General features: G+C 33.4%; 2 protein-coding genes across 5 annotated transcripts; both read right to left on the bottom strand.

Moving 5' to 3' along the window:
• Window positions 1–1,684: 1,684 nt before the first annotated feature.
• On the bottom strand, window positions 1,685–4,024 carry LOC131673101 (transmembrane protein 19). 2 transcript variants are annotated; one of them, XM_058950815.1, is made up of 7 exons: window positions 3,747–4,024; window positions 3,410–3,436; window positions 3,066–3,176; window positions 2,686–2,970; window positions 2,504–2,608; window positions 2,176–2,391; window positions 1,685–2,102 (listed from the first exon to the last, which is right to left on the bottom strand). In XM_058950815.1, the coding sequence occupies exons 1-7, from the start codon at window positions 3,889–3,891 to the stop codon at window positions 1,948–1,950; spliced, it is 1,044 nt and encodes a 347-aa protein (XP_058806798.1). In that variant the 5' UTR covers window positions 3,892–4,024; the 3' UTR covers window positions 1,685–1,947. The 2 variants fall into 2 exon arrangements, with proteins under 2 accessions (XP_058806798.1, XP_058806799.1); XM_058950816.1 differs by lacking the exon at window positions 3,410–3,436 and having other exon boundaries at window positions 1,936–2,102.
• Window positions 4,025–4,650: 626 nt separating this feature from the next.
• Window positions 4,651–19,650, bottom strand: LOC131673094 (KH domain-containing protein akap-1). 3 transcript variants are annotated; one of them, XM_058950803.1, is made up of 7 exons: window positions 19,457–19,650; window positions 10,536–10,836; window positions 9,636–10,108; window positions 9,035–9,547; window positions 8,618–8,833; window positions 8,417–8,547; window positions 4,651–8,230 (listed from the first exon to the last, which is right to left on the bottom strand). In XM_058950803.1, the coding sequence occupies exons 2-7, from the start codon at window positions 10,778–10,780 to the stop codon at window positions 8,132–8,134; spliced, it is 1,677 nt and encodes a 558-aa protein (XP_058806786.1). In that variant the 5' UTR covers window positions 10,781–10,836; window positions 19,457–19,650; the 3' UTR covers window positions 4,651–8,131. The 3 variants fall into 3 exon arrangements, with proteins under 3 accessions (XP_058806786.1, XP_058806787.1, XP_058806788.1); XM_058950804.1 differs by lacking the exon at window positions 19,457–19,650 and adding an exon at window positions 13,164–13,427; XM_058950805.1 differs by lacking the exon at window positions 19,457–19,650 and adding an exon at window positions 10,908–10,927.
• Window positions 19,651–21,558: the final 1,908 nt, after the last annotated feature.

Raw genomic sequence — 21,558 nt, 5'->3', positions numbered from 1 at the left:
ATTGTTTGTAATATAAAAATTCCAACGAGTCTTATTCCACTAATGACTGCCAAAACGGTCAGAAACTGATAAAATGGTTCTAAAACAATATTTTATGTGGGCTATATTTAAATGTATACAATAATAATCATTGCGATTTATTTTAAAGATATATGATATAAAATTTTCTTCAAAGTTACATCGCATGTTCACTTATGTTGAACGAAATGTCAGTGATCGGAATGAAATATATATACATGAATTATGTATAAGAACTTGAATATTTATATGAAACCAATTGTAAGTGGTATTTCGGTTCTATTATTGAATGAAAACTCTATGTACACGTTGGTACTTAGGCACAAAACAAAAGAAATGAAATATTTTGTTAACTATTTTCTCTAAATGAAATATTTCTACAGAATTGTATAAAATAATTACGAGTGATTTCAAGCACTGGATAGCTCTATGTAAAATTAAATTAAACGTTAAATCATAATTACATAGGGGAAATAAATCACTTAATGCCATATCACATGAAATGTAAATTCAAAAACTGCACAGTTTAGTTTTTTTACTACATTCAATAACTTTATATTTCAAATATATTTAAAAAAATCTGTATTTAGTATGTACTTTATAAAATATATAATTTTATAAGTGATCACGTGTAAAAATAACTTATGTTGTGATTTCGAGAGTAGTAGTTCTACGTAATACCACTTTTTATTTGTGGTGTCCTGCAAATTTTCCTAGAATTTGAAGTACAATTACAACTTTTTTCTATATTATAAAAACAAAAAATATAAATCTCATATTAAGCTACAGCTGAGTACATATATCTATCTATTTTTTAAATAAAAACGTTGAAAACTAGTTAAAATCTTTAAGGACTATTTAGAAGTACAAATCTTCTAAATTATGAAATGTTCAATGAATTGCCTTTAATAACTACCCATAAAATTATTTTCATTAAAAAATATATCATATAGTACTGAAGTAGAGCACTTTTCAATAGTAACTCTTCATTTCCTTAATTGATTTTTTAAGATGTAAGTAAAAATATTAGTAAGTAACACATGTTTTATTGTCTTAAACTATTTTCAGGAGGTATTATTAGAGAAGAAAATTAATTTGCATCCATAGCAAACGTACGTATGCCCATGTATTTTACGAATATCGTATAATCAACGAAAAATGTACGTAAAACATAAATCTTGATATATTAAGTAAAATCGTATAAGAAATAATAAAAATACGTTCGATGTACTTTCGCAAGCTGAAGGAAAGCTTAATCTATCGAAGTTAGACGATAAGGTGCGTTTTTCAATATTACATTTTAGAAATCAAATGGCTTTATATTGTAAAAAATAACAATGCTCCTTGTTATATAGCACAAAGTAATTTGTAAATAACAATCTTTGTATACGAAGTGAAATATATGTGGACAATTTAAGGATGTTATGTAAAAGATGTGCCGGAAAGAAAATTATGATATGTATATGTGTTTAGAAACAAAAAATAGATACTGTTATTACTTATTTCAACTTGCTATTATTATTTCAAGATTTTATACAAAAACTTAATCACTTAGAGTCTATAAAAAAGTTTCAAATAAAAAAATACATATTAAGTAAATATTCACCAATCCATAAATAAAATACCACTTACAATATTTTGTTCTCACACACCGCAAAACAGAGAAAAAACATTTATAGAACATTATTCAATAAGTTAAGTTAACTGCCGGTTACAATTATTCACATACTCACATGATGTAAAGCTACTAACACAGATATACACACACACACGCGCGCGCGCGCACACACACGCACACGCTTTAACTATCGCTTTTGACAGTTTTTAACTGACATTTATAAACTCCCACACATCGAAGCAAAAATACGAATAATCAGAGTATCACGTTTTATATAAAAAGTTATAAAACCTTCCTGGGTTTTACTTTCTTTAAGGCCATACAAGATTTGCAATTCTGGGTAAACTTAGTGCAATAATTATACTAGATAAAAGATTCACACTGTGATTATCAAGAATTTGTCTGCCACTTATATGTTTTACTCCTTTTCCTGGTCTCTCTACGATAATACCTTTGTCATTCATACCTAAAATAAAACGAATCGTGAATTGAGACTAATAAAAAATCCAATCAAAATGTTAATCAAATCAATGATTTACCCGAGTATTGTAAAGTGGCTCCCAAAATGGAATCAACAATACTTCCAAGTAAACCACCAATGCCTCCAAGGACTATAATAGGCCACTGAGGAGTTGATAGCTCAAGAACAGCACTATCAACAGTGTATAATACAGTCACATAATGGAATAAGCCTACTACTAGGCCACCAAGTGCTGAAACTAGAAGTCCTACCCAAGAAACTCCACCATTTGTTCCTGAAATAAAATATTTGATACTATAATACATATATTAAATAATGCTTTACATTAAAATGACAGGTAATAAAAAAATTATATGACAGCATAACATGAAAATTATTATCTGTACCTCGAGGTACTCGCTTCCTTGTTGTAATAAGAAATGGATCAGAATTTCCCACTACTGTCCCAATTTCAGAAGCCCAGGTATCACCATTACAACAAGCCATAGCACCTTCAATTTTTAAATTGTAGTTGAAATACTAAAATTATTTTGATCTTTGCATAACAATAACAGACTAAATGGTTTACCCATAATACCCATGGACAGCCATGAACTTCTGTAGTCTTTATCAAAATCAATAGGTCTTTCACCACATCCCACATCTAACAAATACAAAATGGCTAGCTGTGAAGCCATTCCTCCATTACACAGCACTTGAATCCAATTTCTTTTACCTCCGTCTCTTAATTCTTCTATCTTCTTTTTTCTATCTAATCGAAATTTTGTTGCTTTAGACGATGTAAAGAAAAAGGCCATCAAACAAGCAACATGAGTGAGACTTGTTAATGTTAGAATAAAGCCCATAAGAAAACCTATAGCAGATATTTAATCACTAGATATATATAAAACTAAATAAATATAAAACTAAAATTGTATTACTTGTCTAATTTCCATAAAAACAATATACCTAAAAACGCTCCAGTTTTATCAATACTCTTTTGTTTTAATCCCCACAATGCACATAAAATAGGTATTAAGAATGCAGCTAGCCACCTCCATGGAGATATAACGCTATAGCCTAATAAAAATCAAATAGTATTTATTCAAACTGTAAACATCTGTAATTAACTATTGAATGTTAATTGTCTGAAAAATTAAAATGCAAGGGTTTAGAAAGGTATAAGTGTTAAAGTTATATCTTCAACAATTGTTAAAATTCTTTAATATATTGATTACTGCTGTGCATAATACAATGTGACACATAGCACACATATAAACACATTTTATAAATTATTCATTTTGCATACGTACCTAACATTTTATCAATCTCAAATTGTCCTGGTTATTCCAAATAAATTCATTAGATACTTTATTTATTAATTAGTTAGTTTATTCTAAGTAAATTTATCAGGTTTTCTTTTTCATTTTTATTTTTTTACAATTTTTTTACAATATTTTTTTACATATTGCGTACTAAGCACTTTCATAAAATGTCTTCAATTAAATACTAAAATCGTTAGCTCCATTGAGTTTACTGATACGACTCCAAAGTTCAAAAACAGAACTCGAAGGTTATGTCGGTGAAAAAGAGCCTCGGAAAAAAGTATAGATGAAGAAAAACGCCAAAAAAATTGAAAAAATATCTCACCATCGCTATTCTGATCGTAGTTCGAAAATAACGAATATGCCACGTTGATTGTCCAAAATAACATGGACAGTGGAATAGCGAAAGCACTAAGAAGGACAGGAATCAAGTAGGGTGATTTCTGATGATCGTCCCTGTGATTATCCATTGCTTTTATAACTTTTTTTTTCTAATCTTCACCGGCACTCAGTTCAAATGATAACGAAATGTTATGACTGTTGACGCGTTATTCAAGCGTTTAAGAGCGTCTTTCTCCGCTGGAAAACTTGGCGAGACCTGAAACCCGGGTGAGACTGTGCTGCGCTCGGCAAAATAATCAGCACATGCGAGCAAATACTTTCGCAAATGTGTGTACACAATGCTTTCATACAAATGAACAGTTGTGCAAAAGAATGTAATTATTGATTGCTTTCTTGATTTATCGCTGTATCAGCTATTATTCGATAAACCCTGCTGCTATTAAATCGTTAACGCTGTATTCTTTTAACTTTTAATTTAATTCTAATAATAGCCCAAATTTTTTCAGAGGGTAGTTCTTTATCAATGTTTAATAAAGAAAATATGAAAATAATATAAAATTTTAATATTGTAAAATTGACTTGATTTTTTATGGAATAATTAAAAATGTTCTTGATTAATAAACCTAAAATTTGATTATTGTAAAATGAATATAGAATAATGGAATAATGATAATGAAGCTGAAGTTATTGCAAGATGAAAATTCATTATTTATAGAATACTAATCTTGACAGCTTGTCTTATAATATTAAAACGTATTGAACATTACACAATCATATTTGAAGAAGTGGATACCACTTGACTTTTTTGGAATGGATAAATACTACATTAAAAACTGCTTAGGGATAAATAAAACATAGAAACAGATTTTAATTAAAACGATGTAAATTTAATGAAAGTTCCAAAGATTACACTGATATATATTTACATAGAAAACTGAAAATTTTCATTAAATATGACAATGAATGAAAAGAATAATAACTCCGGCGAGCTTGGGACTCTGTTATCAACGATGTCGTACTATATACAGTACAAAATATTCGCATGAAGTCACTCTAAACCGAAAGTTAATCTGCATGGATTTTGGTCAAGAGATGTAATTTTTGTGCCGGCGAAGTAAGACTTCATTTCACAACAATGCTTTTTAAACTATAGTTTGTAATACAATAACAAAATTCGAGAAAATATTTCATATTCATTGCATTTAACCAATCTCATCAACTTTTCATACAGTTGTCGAAAAGTAAAATTTATGAGCTTGCAACGTTATCAGAAAACTTGTCAAATTGTCTCGGCACAAGCGTATGCGCGACATCGCGCGTAATCGTAAGTATGCATCTACAAAAATATTTCTATCGTGTTTTTTTATTTTTACGTTTCAACAATATTTTTTTCTTGTATGAAGTTTCAACATTTTTAAGTCATAGAAAAATCTTTCGTTTTAAGCGCAGTACAAAAGTTATATAAACCTTAATTTTTTTTCAAGGATTTTTTAAATGTTTTTTTCACCATTAAGTCTTGTCATTTATAATTATCGCGTCCAGCTCGCTTTCTAGAAAAAATAACAAAACTTTTAATAAATATTACCACTCAATAGTAATTTTTAACTTAAATATTACAAAAGTAATAGTTTCTCATAATAACATTACTGGGTTTATATTATAACATTACTTTTCATTCATCATACCATGAAGTATATGTTAAAAATTAAAGTTGACTATTACACTCTCATTTTTCTCAGGAAAGCAGCAAGTATATCAGTTCTTATTTTAAGCGTATATCGAAGAATTTGATACAATTTTACAATAACTCGCTAGTTGTCTTTTTTGTGTTTTTCAACATTAGTCTTTTTCTGTTGATAACATGATTTCATATTTAATTTTTTAATAATGATGCAATCAAAATAAGATATCAATCTTTCATTTATCATTATCAAACCATTACTTGTAACGTGCTTTTAGAATTATATTATGTCTATTATATACTTACGGAACCATTGATGCAAAATATTGAGACAATGAAGTCATTTCTAGCATTTTATCAGCCTTAATTTCTAGTTTATTCTGTTTGAAAGATTTTATAAAAAATTGTTTCACTATGCGGAATTTTCTATTTAATGTAGAATGATAAAACATGCTTTCATTAATGATATTATCAATAATACATAAATAAGTATGATTTTATTGAAAATCGATACTCTGAAACGTTCAAAACTACTCCAAAAAAATGATTATTCGAATTTTATATAATGATAAATATTATATATTCAATTTTGAGTTGTAAAATTTTTTGTTTACAATAGCAAAAAAATATTGTGCAGTAATTTTGAATAGTCGATGTAACTGTAGAGTGAAATGTTATTTTATTGTCAATAAAATGATTTCAAGTAATGGAGGCTTAAAAAGGTCACTATGAATTTTTGGAAATCTATTGCCATAATAATTACTGATTGTTAAATGAATGAATGTTTGTTGATTGCAAAGAAGAAAAAGTACTCATCATTATTGTATCACAAAACTAAACAAGTATTTTATTTTCGCAGTAGCTTTGATTGTAAAATCTCTAGACTGCGTTTTCGAGCTATTTTTTCGCATTTTTCATGTAAAATTGTAAAATACATAAATAAACTACATTTAACCTTGTCACTATATTAACGCATTAAGCTAGAACCTATTTGATATAACTAGTTGAATATTATAAATATATAATAGTCGAAGATATTAATGTTACAATATTTACAATCATGAGGTTTAGTCTAAATTAGCTTGCACAAAACAAATTTTACTTCAAAATTTTTCGTTGCAATATGGTTTTAATCACTCTATTATCTAATCAATATCAGTGTTTCCTTTGATTGCAATAAAAATCATGTATTTCGGAAATTTATTTTCTAAGCTCTGCTCTATTTTTACTCTGAAATTTTGAATATTATTATAACCATGTTGAATGTATACTTTGCTGAACTAAAATAAAATCCAAACCTCAAGAGTGAAGATACAATGGAGACAAAATTCTAATTTATAAAATCATTTGAAGACTACAAGAAGCATTGGATTCATTTATACGGAATAATTGTATATTTGAATCGTAACTAAGTAATAGAAATTAGTATATTTGTTAAGTTGAAATCATTACTGTCAACAAAATTATCGTAACTGAATCATTTTTAGAAATCACTTAGAATTAATTAAAAAAAATTCAATTTTAATTTCCTTAAAATGGTCTGAATATAGATCGCTATAAGCCTCAATTATTTCAATAAAACTATTGCTAAAAATTCTCTACTCTTTTCAGTTACTTAGGTACGTTAGCATATTTCTTTTTTCCGTAAGCTCCATAAAAGGTAATTCATAATAGCAAAGTTATTTTTCCTTTTTGTGTAGCTAGATAAAAAAACCATCTATATCAATTAACTACAGGATATACCAATATCGAAATAAGTACAAAAACAGTTGTGATCGGCAGGTTTTTGAGCAAAAAGAGGCTTATAACGCCGGTTAAGTAAGTGAGTATAGATTAATAAATTTGGAAGAACCTTGGCATGAATACGATATATTTTTATAAATTGCAGTATTTTTGAACACGATTGTGGCAATTTAAAGGAAAATAACTCTACTATTTAAGGATTTAGAATTGCAAGCCAAGTAGTCAAGACACTGTCAAGGTATTTCCGATGTTCAATATTTTTCAAATGCAAAGTGTGTGTAAGTTCAAGTGTTTTAGAGTAAATATTTTTAATTTAAATAAAGTATTTGGCAGACTTCATAAATTTCGATTACATTTCATTACAATCACGTTAAAAATTGAGTTCTAACACAAGCCGTTAGTACCAGATGAATAGCTCATTATTATTTTAAAAATCATTAACAATAATTAACACGAACGTCTTCCAGAAATTTGATAATTCTAATAAACACTTACTATAGAATGAGGAAACTCAAACACATTGGTTTATAGATAAAAATTTTCAACACTGTTGCAGTTTCGACAGCATCTTGCTCTAAGGCTACCTACTTTCAATCTCAAATGAATCAATCATTATTGAATGACATAACATGGTCTATCTCCAGAATTATTAATAAAAAACGTAATAAAATAAACAGAAGAAAAATAGAGCGACAAAATTGAGCAAACGCCAATGACTGAAAAAACGGCGAAACAATTGATTCAGTTCATTGAAAGAGCCACAAGCATAATTAATTATACAGAAATCCTGTACTCATAAATCACAAAAATTATTTCTTTTTAGCACTCAGCGTCAATACTCATTCGCAAATCTTTCATACTCGTGTCACGTACCTAGGTCTCCCTTCGATTTTTTTTATCGCTTATCAAACGGAAACAGTAACTATCAAAGTTTAGACTTAGATTCACGCGGTGAGTAGTAACTCTTCCTGCGGGACTATTTCTTCAAAAGATACAGGCTCTGCCAATCCTCTTGCTATCAGTTCATCCGCTAAAGATATGACCTATAAAGATTGATTTATATGTATAACTGCTATAAAATCAACAATATAATTTGAAAAATGTTATAAATTTATCAGTAATGATATATTGTCTGTCAAAGAATATTAAGTCCACTACTTTCTTTTAAAAGCATCATTTGAGAAAAATTTAGTGCTTGTAAAAATAGTAAATATTGAATGTTAACTTACGCCATGTTTGTGAATATTATAGTATAGGTTTATGAAGGTGTTACAGTCAACATAGCCTACAATTTGTGCTTGACCTACGACGCTACTGCAAATTCGCATTACTACATCATATGCTTCTTGACTCCACTCGTCTGTAACAAAAAGTATTAGTTAACATTTCACAATAATAAAACAGAATATAATTACCGTAAATAAAATTACCGTCTTTCGGACGAATATTAGCTAAAAATACTTCAATGGCTTGAAAAGGTAATGTAAGGAAGTCTGATCGAATTTTCCTCATATTTGCATTGTTGAACGTCCAGAAACCACCATGGTCGACCATACGGGCCAACGTCTGTTCGCCATTTGGATCTGGGCTCTCAATGGATATCCTGACCCATCTGTCAAGCCATTTCGCTACAACTATCATTCCTTCTGTAAAGTGAAAAAAAGATTTTCATTTAATTTTCTACAACTAGTGAGTCAATTTGGAAAATAGTTTTCTCCATAATTTAATTAATTAGATAAGGTGTCTTTCAGGAAATTATAATAAGGTCCACTACTTTCTTTAATGAAACATCTGAAATGTTTTATCAACGAAAAAAATTATAATATATTTATAAGAAATATATTTACTCGTAAGTTCATCGGGTACTGGTGGAGACTCTACGTTGTCGTACAGCTGCGTAAGTCTTTCATCGAGGATACGAAGCGATGGGTAAGTAGGGTGTGTAGGCATGTGTACGAAGAAGTGATTCGGCTTATCGATGAGAGTAATGACGACATCGTTGTTGACACCCTCGATCAGTCGAAGCTGTACGAGATCAGGTATCCACGTTATTTCTTCAGGTATAAGTTCTTCATAATTAATCTGCTCGAGTGTGAGATTTGGGTATGCCTTCTCCGGGAAGTTTCGTCGAATAAGTTCGAGTGCCAACACTATATTGTCAGGAGCACCGTCGATTCTGCATATGTTCAACTCTGGATCTAATGGGTGATGCTTTACTACAATGCTTACTTCTGCCTTCTTGCGTATTTGCGTCAAGAATTTGCCACCTTTGCCTATCAATTTGCCAACTAACTTTGTTGATATGGAGAATTCATGCATTGTTCTGCTGTTATCCTTGCTGTGTCCATTAATGCTACCACCTGTAATGGATTAGTAAGTTATTAACGAAAATTTAACGAAATATTTATAGCGAAAGTTAATCAAATTAACGATTTCAAATATTCAGACCTTTTCCACTATCCGTGCTACCCTCACTTCGAGCTTCATCATTAACGCTACCGTCGAGAACACCGGAGACAGGGCTGTGATTAGCCGAGTCTCTCTCCGAAAGGGCGAGCTTCTTCTTGTCATCGCCACTCGGCGACTCGATCATTGGTTTGTCATCGCAATTCTTGAAGTCCGCCTGATGAACTTCAATGTTCGCTACCACGACCTTAGCTACTACCTCCTCCTCGATTACATTTTCCATGATACTTGAGTTTTTGCTATTGCTCTTGATTTGCTCGGCGGATCTGCTCTTGGGCATGTAGTCGAAGCCGCTGTTCGCGGGATTGCTACCCAACTGAACCTCTTTGATGCCGGGTGTATTCTCGACGTCGTTGTACCAAGGGGTATTATCCAGTTCAACAGAATTACAAGAAAGGAGCTGTGAGCTTGACCTACGATTTGGGATGTCCAAGCTTTCGCTCACTTTTCGGAGACTGCAAAAATATGCAAATTCTTATATTATTTATTTCCTTTTCAAACAGACATTAAACGATTAACAACTATCAATTTAGCCAAATTACTTATATCTGTTAAACTTTGTTTATTTCGTAGTAATCAATGGTTTTCTTTCCTTGTTCTTCAAGAATTATTTATAAATACGTTACTATTTCGTTTGTAGCCTTAAAATTAACTACAATGGTATCAATCACGAGTCTTTCAAATAGCTTTGAAAGCATTTTTTAAATTATGAAATTCCACAAAGAATTTATGAATACAAAACTATACGAGTTCAATTCCAGAATAGTAGTCCGTTGAACGGAATAGTTCCGATTAAATGTATAATTCAAGAAACAGAGAAACCCAATTAACGAAAACAAAATGAAGACATGTACACAATTAATGAAATTGAGAAAAACGTGCCTGATGATTTCCTTAACAGGGGTAGTAGCTGTTGTGTTGAGCGAGGAAGAATCGTCAGTATGTATACCGGAATCACAAAGATTGCCGTTGAGTTTGGTTGTGCTACCGTTGACGTCAGCTTTTAATTTTGGTTGTCCACCTGGATCAACTCGGTCCGCGCGTCGACGTTTGTACCATAAAAGCCCAATGATTAAGGCGACCGTGGGAAAGCTCCACTTCACCAGTTGCACGTGACCAAACGACATGATTCTTGTCCACGGTTGAATCCGTTACTCAAGCACGCAAAGCAGCACTCAAAAATCTGCAAAAAACCAACGACAAACCGTTTGATGCGTCTTCGATTCCAATACTAAGGCGTGCTGCTTTTATCACTGGCAATGTTTAATCGGGCACCAGCCCGATGACACCATTAGCACAAATACAGCTTAAAACTCCATAAGCCACACAGAGATAGTAAGTTTGTTTTCAAGCGGACGAAAATAAACGTATCTGAACGGGACTGAAACGCACACCGCTTTTTTCCTCTTGCTATTCGTTTTATCACGCGAGACTACAATGTAGACGCATTTCTAAGCTTCTTGTTCGATCACAATTCTCTCGGCTTTTAAGATTTAAACATAAACTGGCAACGTCATTTTCAACCATGATTGAACAAGTTACGGCAATGTCGACGTTCTTTCGCCAAGAGTTTCATTGGTCCGTATCGATAATAAACTTTCACGGATAAAGTTTCTTGACTAATGTTCAAGATTTTCTGCCGATTAAAAAAATATTCTATTCATGAATTCAGAATCAAGCTCTAAATTTCAAGCGATTAATCGTAATCATCAACCCCTCAAAAGTACAATCAGTCAGTCTCGCATTCACTCCGTCTGGCAATGCCAACTTCTAACAAGTTACGCTTTGTAAATTAGGTCAATTCCGCTGCAACAACTGAACGGATTTTCGAACGCCGCACTTATAGCCCGATTGCTAAAGTATAATTTGCGTCCAGTTGCATATACACTATACTTGTCTGATACGCGGACAACAACGTGAGTTCAATCAATTCGGGTTTCCTTATTTTGCATCATAATTCCTTGAACCGTAGAGTTTATTATACTTTTAAGATTGGAAAATACTCGCTTCGAATTGATTTCTGTATGTAAAGAAATTGTATTGTTTCGTTGATCCGATATGCAGTTCGATCATAATAATTTTGCGTAAAAAAGATGACATTCGGAAATAATAAAATTTTTTAGAAAGTTAACATAAAAATAGGCGAGCCTTTAATTCGAATAGACAAAATGTTCCAAATGCTAAAAAATAAAATAAAGGAAAATATCGTTGATCATCGACAAATCGAACGAATTTTTCACTTGGTTGCAGAAAATAACGAGTATTTGGTTTGCAAATAAGTGCAAAGTCGCAATGCAATTGACAATTTTTCCACGAAAAGCGGGAAAATTGTTAAAAAAAATGTTTGCACGGCTTCATAAAAAAAAAATCATTGTTCTCCCGACAAGAAAATTAAGAGAACAAGGTAATACAAATTATAAAGGAAAAACGCATGCTAAAAATAATCTTATCTACTTTTCATATTCTTTCGGCAAAAATTTTAGTGAATATTTTCCTCTTGCAAATTCACAACGAGCAGTGTAAGCGGTGACATACACTCCAATATAAACTGACAATCTATCATTTGGAATTTCCAAAGCCGTACATTAAACTATACGTTACTTTATTTCTCAATTTTTCTCGCGATTTGTGTTGTTTTGACACAAGTCTACAAATCGCGCATTCTCTTGTTACAACATTTAAGTTTCTTCTTTTTCGACTTTTCGATAATTAAATCAAACTATTTTCCGTTAAAAAAATTTTTTAAATTTAATTATGATAATTTCAACTATAATTGCAATTCGTTTATGTAAGCTCACGTAGAATGGAGAATAAATTCTTATCGCGACAATTATTTATAGTATTCTTTTTTTTAGTAAAATAGAATAAAACATAAAACCGTACAATGGAGTGTACGCAGCACAAGATAAGATGTAAAAGTCGCGACTCCACTTACTAACCGACGGTAGCATATTGAAGAGTGTGTAAAATCAGACACGTGAATGTCGTCGATTTTACATACTTCCCAGATTGCAACCAACCGTATGGCACGTATCTATCAATCAAGTGTTTTACGAAAACCAAATAAATATCCCAATTAGCCTATTACATCGAATCTAAAGCCAACACAATGATTCCTACGGTAATCGGACGAAATATTAAAAAAAAAACAATAGTAGTAGTCAGTCGAGAGAGAGAGAGAGAGAGAGAGAGAGAGAATAATGTCGCGAAGAACGCGAAAGAAGCTCGACAGATGAAAAACAAAAAAACAAAAAAACAAGATCGAAATAAAACGTCGGCAGCAAATAGTCCGGAAGATGGGCGTTCCGAAATGAAAAAAATAGTCGTGATACTCGCGGCGCGGCGTGTTCCGGAGACTTCGACGTCTATAAAAGAACGCGCGTGCGAGCGCGCTCACATATGGCGTCGTCGACACGTGCGTTGGTCACCGTACAAAATTCCCGCACTGTATATTCGACAATACTTTGGAGATATCTCGAGGTATACGAGATACGGAGACAAAACACTCACCCACAGTAGCTCCATTTTGCCAATCGTGATGTCCGCAGAGAAAAACAATATCTAACCGCCTTTTCACCGTAGAAACTCGATTATCAAGCCACTCTTTCCACCTGCCTTCTCGCAATCGTCTGAAATTGACGAAAAGGTAAACAAGGAAAAAGAATAACCAAGGAGATGGAAGCCGACGAAATTGCGAGCGGAAAGAGTACACCGGCTTTCGTCGGCGAACTGCGAAGCTCGTAGAGCAGCACGTGGCTCTTGCGGTTGTACTGTGCCGGAGGAATGAATATAGTCTGGTGCTGCTGGCCAAGGCAACTCTTGTGCGCGCGCACAGTACGCAGCTACCTGCTTTTTGTAAAACACTCTTTCTCTCTCTCTCTCTATCTCTCTCTTTCTCTTTCAACTTCGTCCTCCCTTCGAATACATGCGCGTGATAAATTTGACTGTTTGTACAACGTGAGTGTCGCGTATGGTTTTCTTTTCTCGTTGTTGGGAGTCATTGGACTTGTGACTGCAGTTTTCAGAAAAATGACTTTGCAATATGCTACGCTTGCGCAGCGGCGATTTTACTGTCGGAGAAAGAATAACAAGGATGGCTCACATCGCCTGCGCGTCAAACAGCTATTTTGTGAGATTTGGAGTCCCCTTTGCTTTACCAATGTTGAATGAATTGCTGTAACTATATTAAAAAAATTGATAACAGGAAAAACGAAGCCTGTCGTATCAGAAATAAAATAAATAAAATTGACGAACTTGATATTTCGCGACTGTCCCTATCGTGAATGTATATTATCCGAAAAAACCGAACGACCTTGGCCCGCAATACTCGAAAAAGTGTAATAATTTATATCGAAAGTCTTGTGAAAAATGTTCTGTTGAGCCGGTTCACGCGTGCGCGTCTTTCGTATGCTAATGATAATGATTATATAATTTCTACGTAAGAGCTTTAATCTGCAGTAACGTTATCGAGCGCGCGCAATTTGACCAGCGAGTGTTTAGTGCCTGATTTTATAAAGGTTGTTCAGGTGTTATCATCACAATACCAACGAGTCACGCGTTGGCGAAAAAAGAATTAGTCGGTCGCGAACGAGATAGTTAACCCGTGTAGTGATAAAGCGTCACAGAGGTATGCAGCCGTACAGGTGCATCAAAAAAATGATCAGAAGAATAAGAAAAATCGATTAGTCGTGCGTGTCGGTGTGATCGTTCGTCTAGTGACTATACGCGCAGCGAATGACCGAGGACGGCGGTGCACTGCACTCCCATCGCTTACACGTACACAAACACGCGCGCGTACACGTGTGCACAAGAAGAGCGTGCTCTCGGAATGCCGGCCTCGTCTCCACGTTGTCATCGGGTCGATGAAGTAACCGGACGACTACTATATACTCATGTAAAACGACGACGGGAGAGACGGAGATAGAAAACGCGTGAAAGATTATAAAGGTGGAACTGAAATCTTCGTGGTGGAGAAGCAACGTGTTCGGGACGTACTCGCGCGGTGACAGAGATAGAGAGTTTCGAGTGGACTGTTCTTTAGCTACGCCTTTAATAAATAAAATCAAATTGCAAACGCGTACGAATTTAACAAGCAACGCTACAAACCTACAACCACAGCCTACGTCCGCACTCTGACATATCCTGGGCCTGACTAACCGTCATGGATGCAACGAAATGCGCATCGCTCTGTCTGTCTGTCTCTCTTGCTCTCTTTCAACCTTCCTCACTGCGGAAATATCTGACGCGCACACAATCTTTACTACCCTGCTGGCCGGCCCTTCGTTTTCTCCCAGATGTTCAAGGCTCACAAATTTCAAATAAAATGAACGCACAATTACCTTTAAACTTTAATTAACTTCAATCATATAACTCAGCAATATCCATTCCTTCTAACGAATTCTACAAGCAATTCGGCATAATTTCAATATAAATTTTCTTCATTCAAAACTAAGGATAGGCAGAACGTAAAACTGTAGCTAACATTCATAAAGATAAAAAAAATCGATAAAAGCGTATGTTTAAACAAAAGAAAAAAAAACTAGAAAACTTGGATAATTGTTATTCCAGCGCTATTTATCAACAGCGTGTTTTGCAGCGTAGCAAAATTTGCATTAGAAAAAAAAAGAGAATATTCGAGAAGCAGTCTCGAAAGAAGAAATTGCTAACCGAATAACAGAAGAAGCGAAGAGTAAGTTAGAAGGAGCCTACACAAGCAAAAGCTCTGACACACCGAAAACGTAAGAGGAAAAGGAACACAAGGCCTGTAAACGGCCAGCGAGAGAGATAGATAGAGAGAGGGAGAGAGAGCAGGTATAGGAAGTGGCAAGAAACGCTCGTTTCGTGCAAGGAGAAAGAGACCTCCCCTTCGGTCCTTTCCTCGTTCATCTTGTTCTCGATTAGACACTATAATATACCCATGCGGCGCATTTTCGGAGAGAGGCATTTGCTGCTCTTAACGAAGCTTAAGCGTTTCTCTTCATTGCGGCCAAGCAACCAGTTTTCCAAAATCAACTTACAAATTTATTTTGACCATCCGAAGTTAATTACGATTATCTTCACTAAGGGCTCGTCATTAGCAATATGATCTTTCAGCCACAGAACAATCTAATCACTTTTGTCGATAATTTATTGACAATCACTTGTTAAGGATCATTTAATTTAATGTAGGTAACACTCATTTATGTTATCCAGGTATTCCGCGACTTTAACCTCTTGTTAACATGCATGATGTGTTAATCTACATTGTGACATTGTAAAAATATCGTGAAATTTATTATTAATTAGAGATTAAGGACCTTTTGTTTTTAATACTGACGCTTCTGTATTTCCAACTGATGCATTTATCATTTCATTCTGATTTATTGCCCTTTCAGATGAATAAAGCTGACTTTTGTTTTCCGAAAACCATTAACAGGTTACTTAGTTGAAAGTCAATGAAAGAACAACCCCAAGAAACTGTTATTCGCCACGAAATGTTATCCGTGAAAAACAATGTTTAGATCAAAAATAATTTGTTAACCAAAATGTCCAACAGCTAATTAGGCTATTGTGAACTAAATTGCTCATGCCGTTATGATAAAAACAATCTTTCTAACGGCATGTCGTAAGACAACCAAAATCGTATTTACTAAACTCAAACGAATATATTTTGAAGGTATACACGCGGAAAAACAAAAAATTAGGTCTTCCAACGACGACGCCATCATTGCCGAATAGACTACACAAAAACACATACAAACACACATGTGTACGCACACGCGCGCCAAGGGAACCTCTCAAAGTTGATCACGACCTCTAACGAAATCCGGCCATGAAGAAAGCTAACAGCGTCCGTCGTTGACATATTGAGAAACCTATTATTCGACTCAATGACTTTATTTTTGTATAACAATTATACCTTTAATGCTTTAAACGCGAGGACAGATATGAAGATTATTTTATTACTATTATGACTGTTTTCACGAGGCGACAGCAGTGTCATGTACACACAGCGCAAGGAAACGCTGAATAATGAATTTCGTTAGGCATGTCGAGTTTTGTTAAAGAGTCGGCGGCTTGTGTCGCATTACACAAGAAAGGCGATTTTACGAAAGTCTTACGAACATTGACGGAAATATTTGAGTCAGAAAACACTTTATGCCTCGACAGATGCCGCATTGTAATTGCAGTACGAGTTTTAGATTTATAAACATTTTATTTGACACTTCAATGAACTTATATTTTGACAAATCGACTATTCGAATTAATTTAGCACTGATTAACAAGCGAAAAAAAACATCTTTATCTGTCCGAACACATGCTTATAGCAGAATTTATTCGATTCAATGCAGTGTCACAGATAATGATCAAATGAATAAGAACTAATTCAAAGTTTCTAAGAAACTAACTAAGGTTAAAAATATTTGTATGTTATTTCTTACGGAAAAAAAACAAAATCATCAGTTTGTGTTAAGATACAATGTATTTCTTGCAGTGCAATAATCAGATAATCATATCCCTCTCAGGGTCATAGCGAATAGTGTTTGAACATTACTAGCCTAAGGAAATAATACTCATATCATAGTCTTTCTTTTGAAATCATTTCTATTCTATCACTCGTATGTGTATCCATTGGTAACGTAGTAATGCGAACATAAAAATGTTGAAAGAGAAGTGACACTTATTTGCTGAATCCGTAACTAACCGATGTAAAAAAACTAATTTTTTATACTTTACTTTTACGCTGACGTAATCCAATCAATGTTATCTCTGCCGTGTGATAAAACAAACTCGGACTTTGCAGAAAGTTTCCGCGTAAAATCGCGATTATTTATAAGATGGTTTCGTTCTTCTTACCCGTGCTGTCACGTAATCGTAATGACATACGATTAAAGCATGGCTATAACTTTGAGGATGCGACTATGTTTTCAGAGCACAAGCTTATAGTCGACTTATATACACTCGCGTTTTTTTTTCTTCAATTTTCAATATCGTTTCATGCAAATGCCAATTAAATCAACGTTGATACATGTCACTTAGGATACGCACAAGCTTATTAAAAAAATCACGTTTGATAATATAATTCTATATATGTAATACAATAAGCAATAATTTTTACACAGTGTTTCAACTTGTATTGAATGCAAGCGTATTGAATTTATAAATCAAGTATATATAATCTTGGATGAGAACTGAATTAAAACAAGCTCTAACAAAGACTGGATTGAAATTTTAATCACTCATCACTCAATAATTACAATACATATTGGCCAAATCAAAAACAATAGTCAGTAAAAGAAGTAAAAGAATGAAAAGAAATTCAACGGCTTTTTAAAAATTTTATCTTTGAACGCTTTACTTTAGCTAATCCAACAGCCCCCTGGACAGAAAATAGCAGCTGTGCCTATGAAAAATAGCAAGGGCAAGAGAGATACACAGTAACAATAGACGTGGCAGGGAAAGCGCAACGGCGACAGGACGAGCTGTCAAACTGCGTGGCTAAAAATTCTGGGAAATACGTTATAAAAGTAAAAAAATTTTACAGTTTTCCATGGCGATTAAGTATTTATTCGCAATGAAAATAAGGAAATTTTGAATGGTAATGCTTGTCTGACGAACAACTTGAACGTTGCCGGGACGCAATTGCTGATTCGATGGATTCTTCCATATGTCAAAGCAACTTTTTCGTAAATGTATTCACCGTTGAACATTGAATTATGAATACAAGTTTAAACCTTTGTCAGATAAGCTCCCGTAGACGATTGCATATTTTACAACTCATTTGTAAATATTTTAATGAAAACAAGATAACGTATTTATACTAGGTCGCTAACATAATTTTTAAGTATTATTTAAACGTGTTACGGCAGCTAAACCACCTCATTTTCATTCAAAGAACGTGGTTTACTTGGACAAGTAGTGATAATCATAGAAACGTGCGTTTGAAAATAGACAGGCTACCTAAAATAAACCGGAACTACAAATTCTCACTTCGAAAGGAGAAAGCAAAAAAAAGAAAAATAACCTGAGTGATCGAAGTAAAATTTAGATATCGTGTCAATCGAAAGCCACAATCACACGTACTTGCACAAACCTTCAAGGTTCACTTGTGTGCTACTACGAATTTCCAAAAAAATCAAACCGGTTACTTGAAGTCCACCACGCCACCTTTAGCCAGCTTCACACTCGCAAAACTTTCTCCCACGCGCAAAAAGAAACATATACACTGATGCGGATACGATTTAGCAAAAATCACGACATACGTATAGATAAAGTTTATGAATGTTGCGGTTAGCAATTGTAGCAGCAGCATCGACAGAGACGTTATCCACACCAATGCCACACGCGTGCTTACTTGAGCAGCAGTGTAAGAGAGGAACAAGAGCGGCGTAGAGCATGGAAGAATGTTCCACAGCGTACACATATGCACACACACGTTACACACTTGCGCTATTTCCAGATGTCGCGCTCACGCACGACGAACAGAATGTAATGCGTTCTTATTAATTTTTCACGGGAAAATATAAGCTAGGAAAACGTTAAGGAGTTTTGTCACGCGCGCGCGCGCATCCATGTTGCCAGTGAGGCGTCCGGAGCAATAAAAAGAAGCGTCTTAACACTACTCATCGTTTTGATGGCACTCAACTGTATTTACGTTTACTTATGTGTTACTAGTTGTCGAATCATCAGGAAATACATCAATACGGATGAAAACCACACAAAACAAAGGAAAATGATTAAAAAAAGAGAACGAGAGGCGAACGACACAAGCATACGTAGCGTAGAAATGTCGCGGGGGTTATCCCGGGCGACGTGTTACTTACCGATTTGGTAATCACCGCGTTGAAACTTGTCGAATGACTCCGAGGTCTTGTGTGCGCGTTTATTGATTGATCAACTATCAAAAGGACTCGATGTTTTATTTGAATAATGTTTATTGTTGCCTGTAACCTCCACGTGATTCGGCACTAATGTTTTCTTGGTTTTGCACGAGGGCAATATGGCGGTCTGCACACACCGCACGACACCCAAGAAATTCTCCGGCTCCCTCTCTGCGCGCGCGCACCAGTCACTACGCTGCCCCACTTCTTTCTCTTTCTCACTCGCGCTGCCTTACGGCTGACGCTGTACATAATTTCTTCTTCTCACACGCAACGCGCTCAGCACGCAGCCGCCAGCCGGTAGCGGCTCTGTAAAATGTATACTCATTTATCAATATAATTATTTAATTTATACCTATAAATTTCTGCAAGATATGTGCGTCATGAATCTATAAATAACATTATTTATACATAGCTTATTTATCTTAAAATAAATAAGCGAAAGCAAGTGCTGAAAAAACTATGGTTATTATTTTCCAGACCACTAATTAGAATTTTCAAATTCTGCAACTACAAACGTAATGCACGTAATTTGTGCATCAAGAATCTATATAACCAAGTTTCAATTCCGGGTTTATTTATTTATAATTATTAATAAAAATAATATTGCGTCTTTGGAGGGAGTGGTGGGGGGACAAAATCTCGGCACTCTCAGTTGTTTCTGCTAGGGATTTTGTTGAAGAAGCTATGTCGGCTTGATTTCGTAAATAACTATTTCAGTTCAATCACTTATGGTACTTGGTAAGTATAACGAATCACTAACGCAAATTATTGATAATTTATAATCTGTTAATTCAATTATTTCAAATGCTATTACTATCGCATACGTTTCTTATTATTCTAACCTAGAAACTCCAGTTTACTGCCCCAAGTTTATTAAACAATACATTTCTAATTTCTATTTTTTATTTTTAATTAATTAATATTATTACTATAGATAACTAAATGGATATATTTTTTCATAATTATTCGCTCTCATTATGTTTCAGAAATTTTGCGGATCCTCTACTAAATATCATTCATTGGCAATTATTAAAGATGATAATAAATTATAATTAAATCCATAGTTTTTTAATGAAACTTTTAATCTAATCTCTATTAAAGTTTAGTTAATGTGAAAATCATGAATTAATTTTTATTTTTTTGAATCTTTTTTAATAGTATTTTTTTATAATAATGAACTAATTATTTCCTTTTTAATATTGTTTTTACAAAATTATAAAATTTTGAATGTAGTGCAATATGCAATAATATTGAATTAAATAGCTTAAAAAATAAATAAAACATTTTTTAATAAAGGATCTTTTTCAATCACATTCTGTTTTATAGGTTTTAACATAACCCAATATAATCGAAAAAAACTAATAAATTACATTTTACCCAATCATTTAAAATATATTTAAATAAACAATCGACAATTGAATTTCTTATCACATTCTATAAAATGTATATTAATAAAGTTCAATATTTTTTGATAGATTGCGCTCATTAAACACATTTAATTCGATAAATTGAAATTGTGAGCTCTAAGATAAATAACATATACTGTCTAACTTATGTTGAAGATAAGGGAAAAGTCGTTGTCTTGGTTAGTGGCCATAAACCTTAATTTATGGAAACAACGGTTTATTATTGTTTGTTAACGAAAAAATCACTAAACCAGCAGGTTTTCTTTCGGGGTGCCGTTTGTTCATTTTCTGAACTAATGATTGGCTTATTAATAAAGTTGTTAATACATTTTTTATAATACATTTTTATAATATATTTTTTATAATACATTTTTTAAATATATTTTTATTATTGAGCCTGGTTCAATTGTGAGTACTGGGACTTGGCGCCTAATGGACATGCGTGCGCTGCTTCAGCTAGTTCCGTAAAACTTGAGCTATAGAACAAAACGGTTTTTCATTAATAAAAAATCTATATAATTATTCTATAAGCGATTTTCTTCTGGGTACCGATAGTTCATGAGATGAACAAACGATTGTCTTATAACTACATTTTTTAGACCCGGTTTTTATAATTATTTAGCCCGATGTAACTTG

Source organism: Phymastichus coffea, unplaced genomic scaffold, assembly GCF_024137745.1.
Source record: "Phymastichus coffea isolate CEN01 unplaced genomic scaffold, Cenicafe_Pcof_1.1 PCOF00168, whole genome shotgun sequence".
NCBI lineage: Eukaryota > Metazoa > Arthropoda > Insecta > Hymenoptera > Eulophidae > Phymastichus > Phymastichus coffea.
The sequence above is the reverse complement of the archived record's forward strand: the minus strand, read 5'-3'. Positions and strand labels throughout refer to the sequence as shown.

Excerpts from the sequence above, each read along its gene's own strand:
- LOC131673094 (XM_058950803.1), bottom strand. The coding sequence starts at position 10,780 with ATGTCGTTTGGTCACGTGCAACTGGTGAAGTGGAGCTTTCCCACGGTC. Across the intron at positions 9,548-9,635 it reads TAGCACGGATAGTGGAAAAG|GTGGTAGCATTAATGGACAC; the intron begins GTCTGAATATTT and ends AATCCATTACAG. Across the intron at positions 8,834-9,034 it reads AGTACCCGATGAACTTACGA|AAGGAATGATAGTTGTAGCG; the intron begins GTAAATATATTT and ends TTCACTTTACAG.
- LOC131673101 (XM_058950815.1), bottom strand. The coding sequence starts at position 3,891 with ATGGATAATCACAGGGACGATCATCAGAAATCACCCTACTTGATTCCT. Across the intron at positions 2,609-2,685 it reads GCTGTCCATGGGTATTATGG|GTGCTATGGCTTGTTGTAAT; the intron begins GTAAACCATTTA and ends TAAAAATTGAAG. Across the intron at positions 2,392-2,503 it reads AAGGAAGCGAGTACCTCGAG|GAACAAATGGTGGAGTTTCT; the intron begins GTACAGATAATA and ends ATTTTATTTCAG.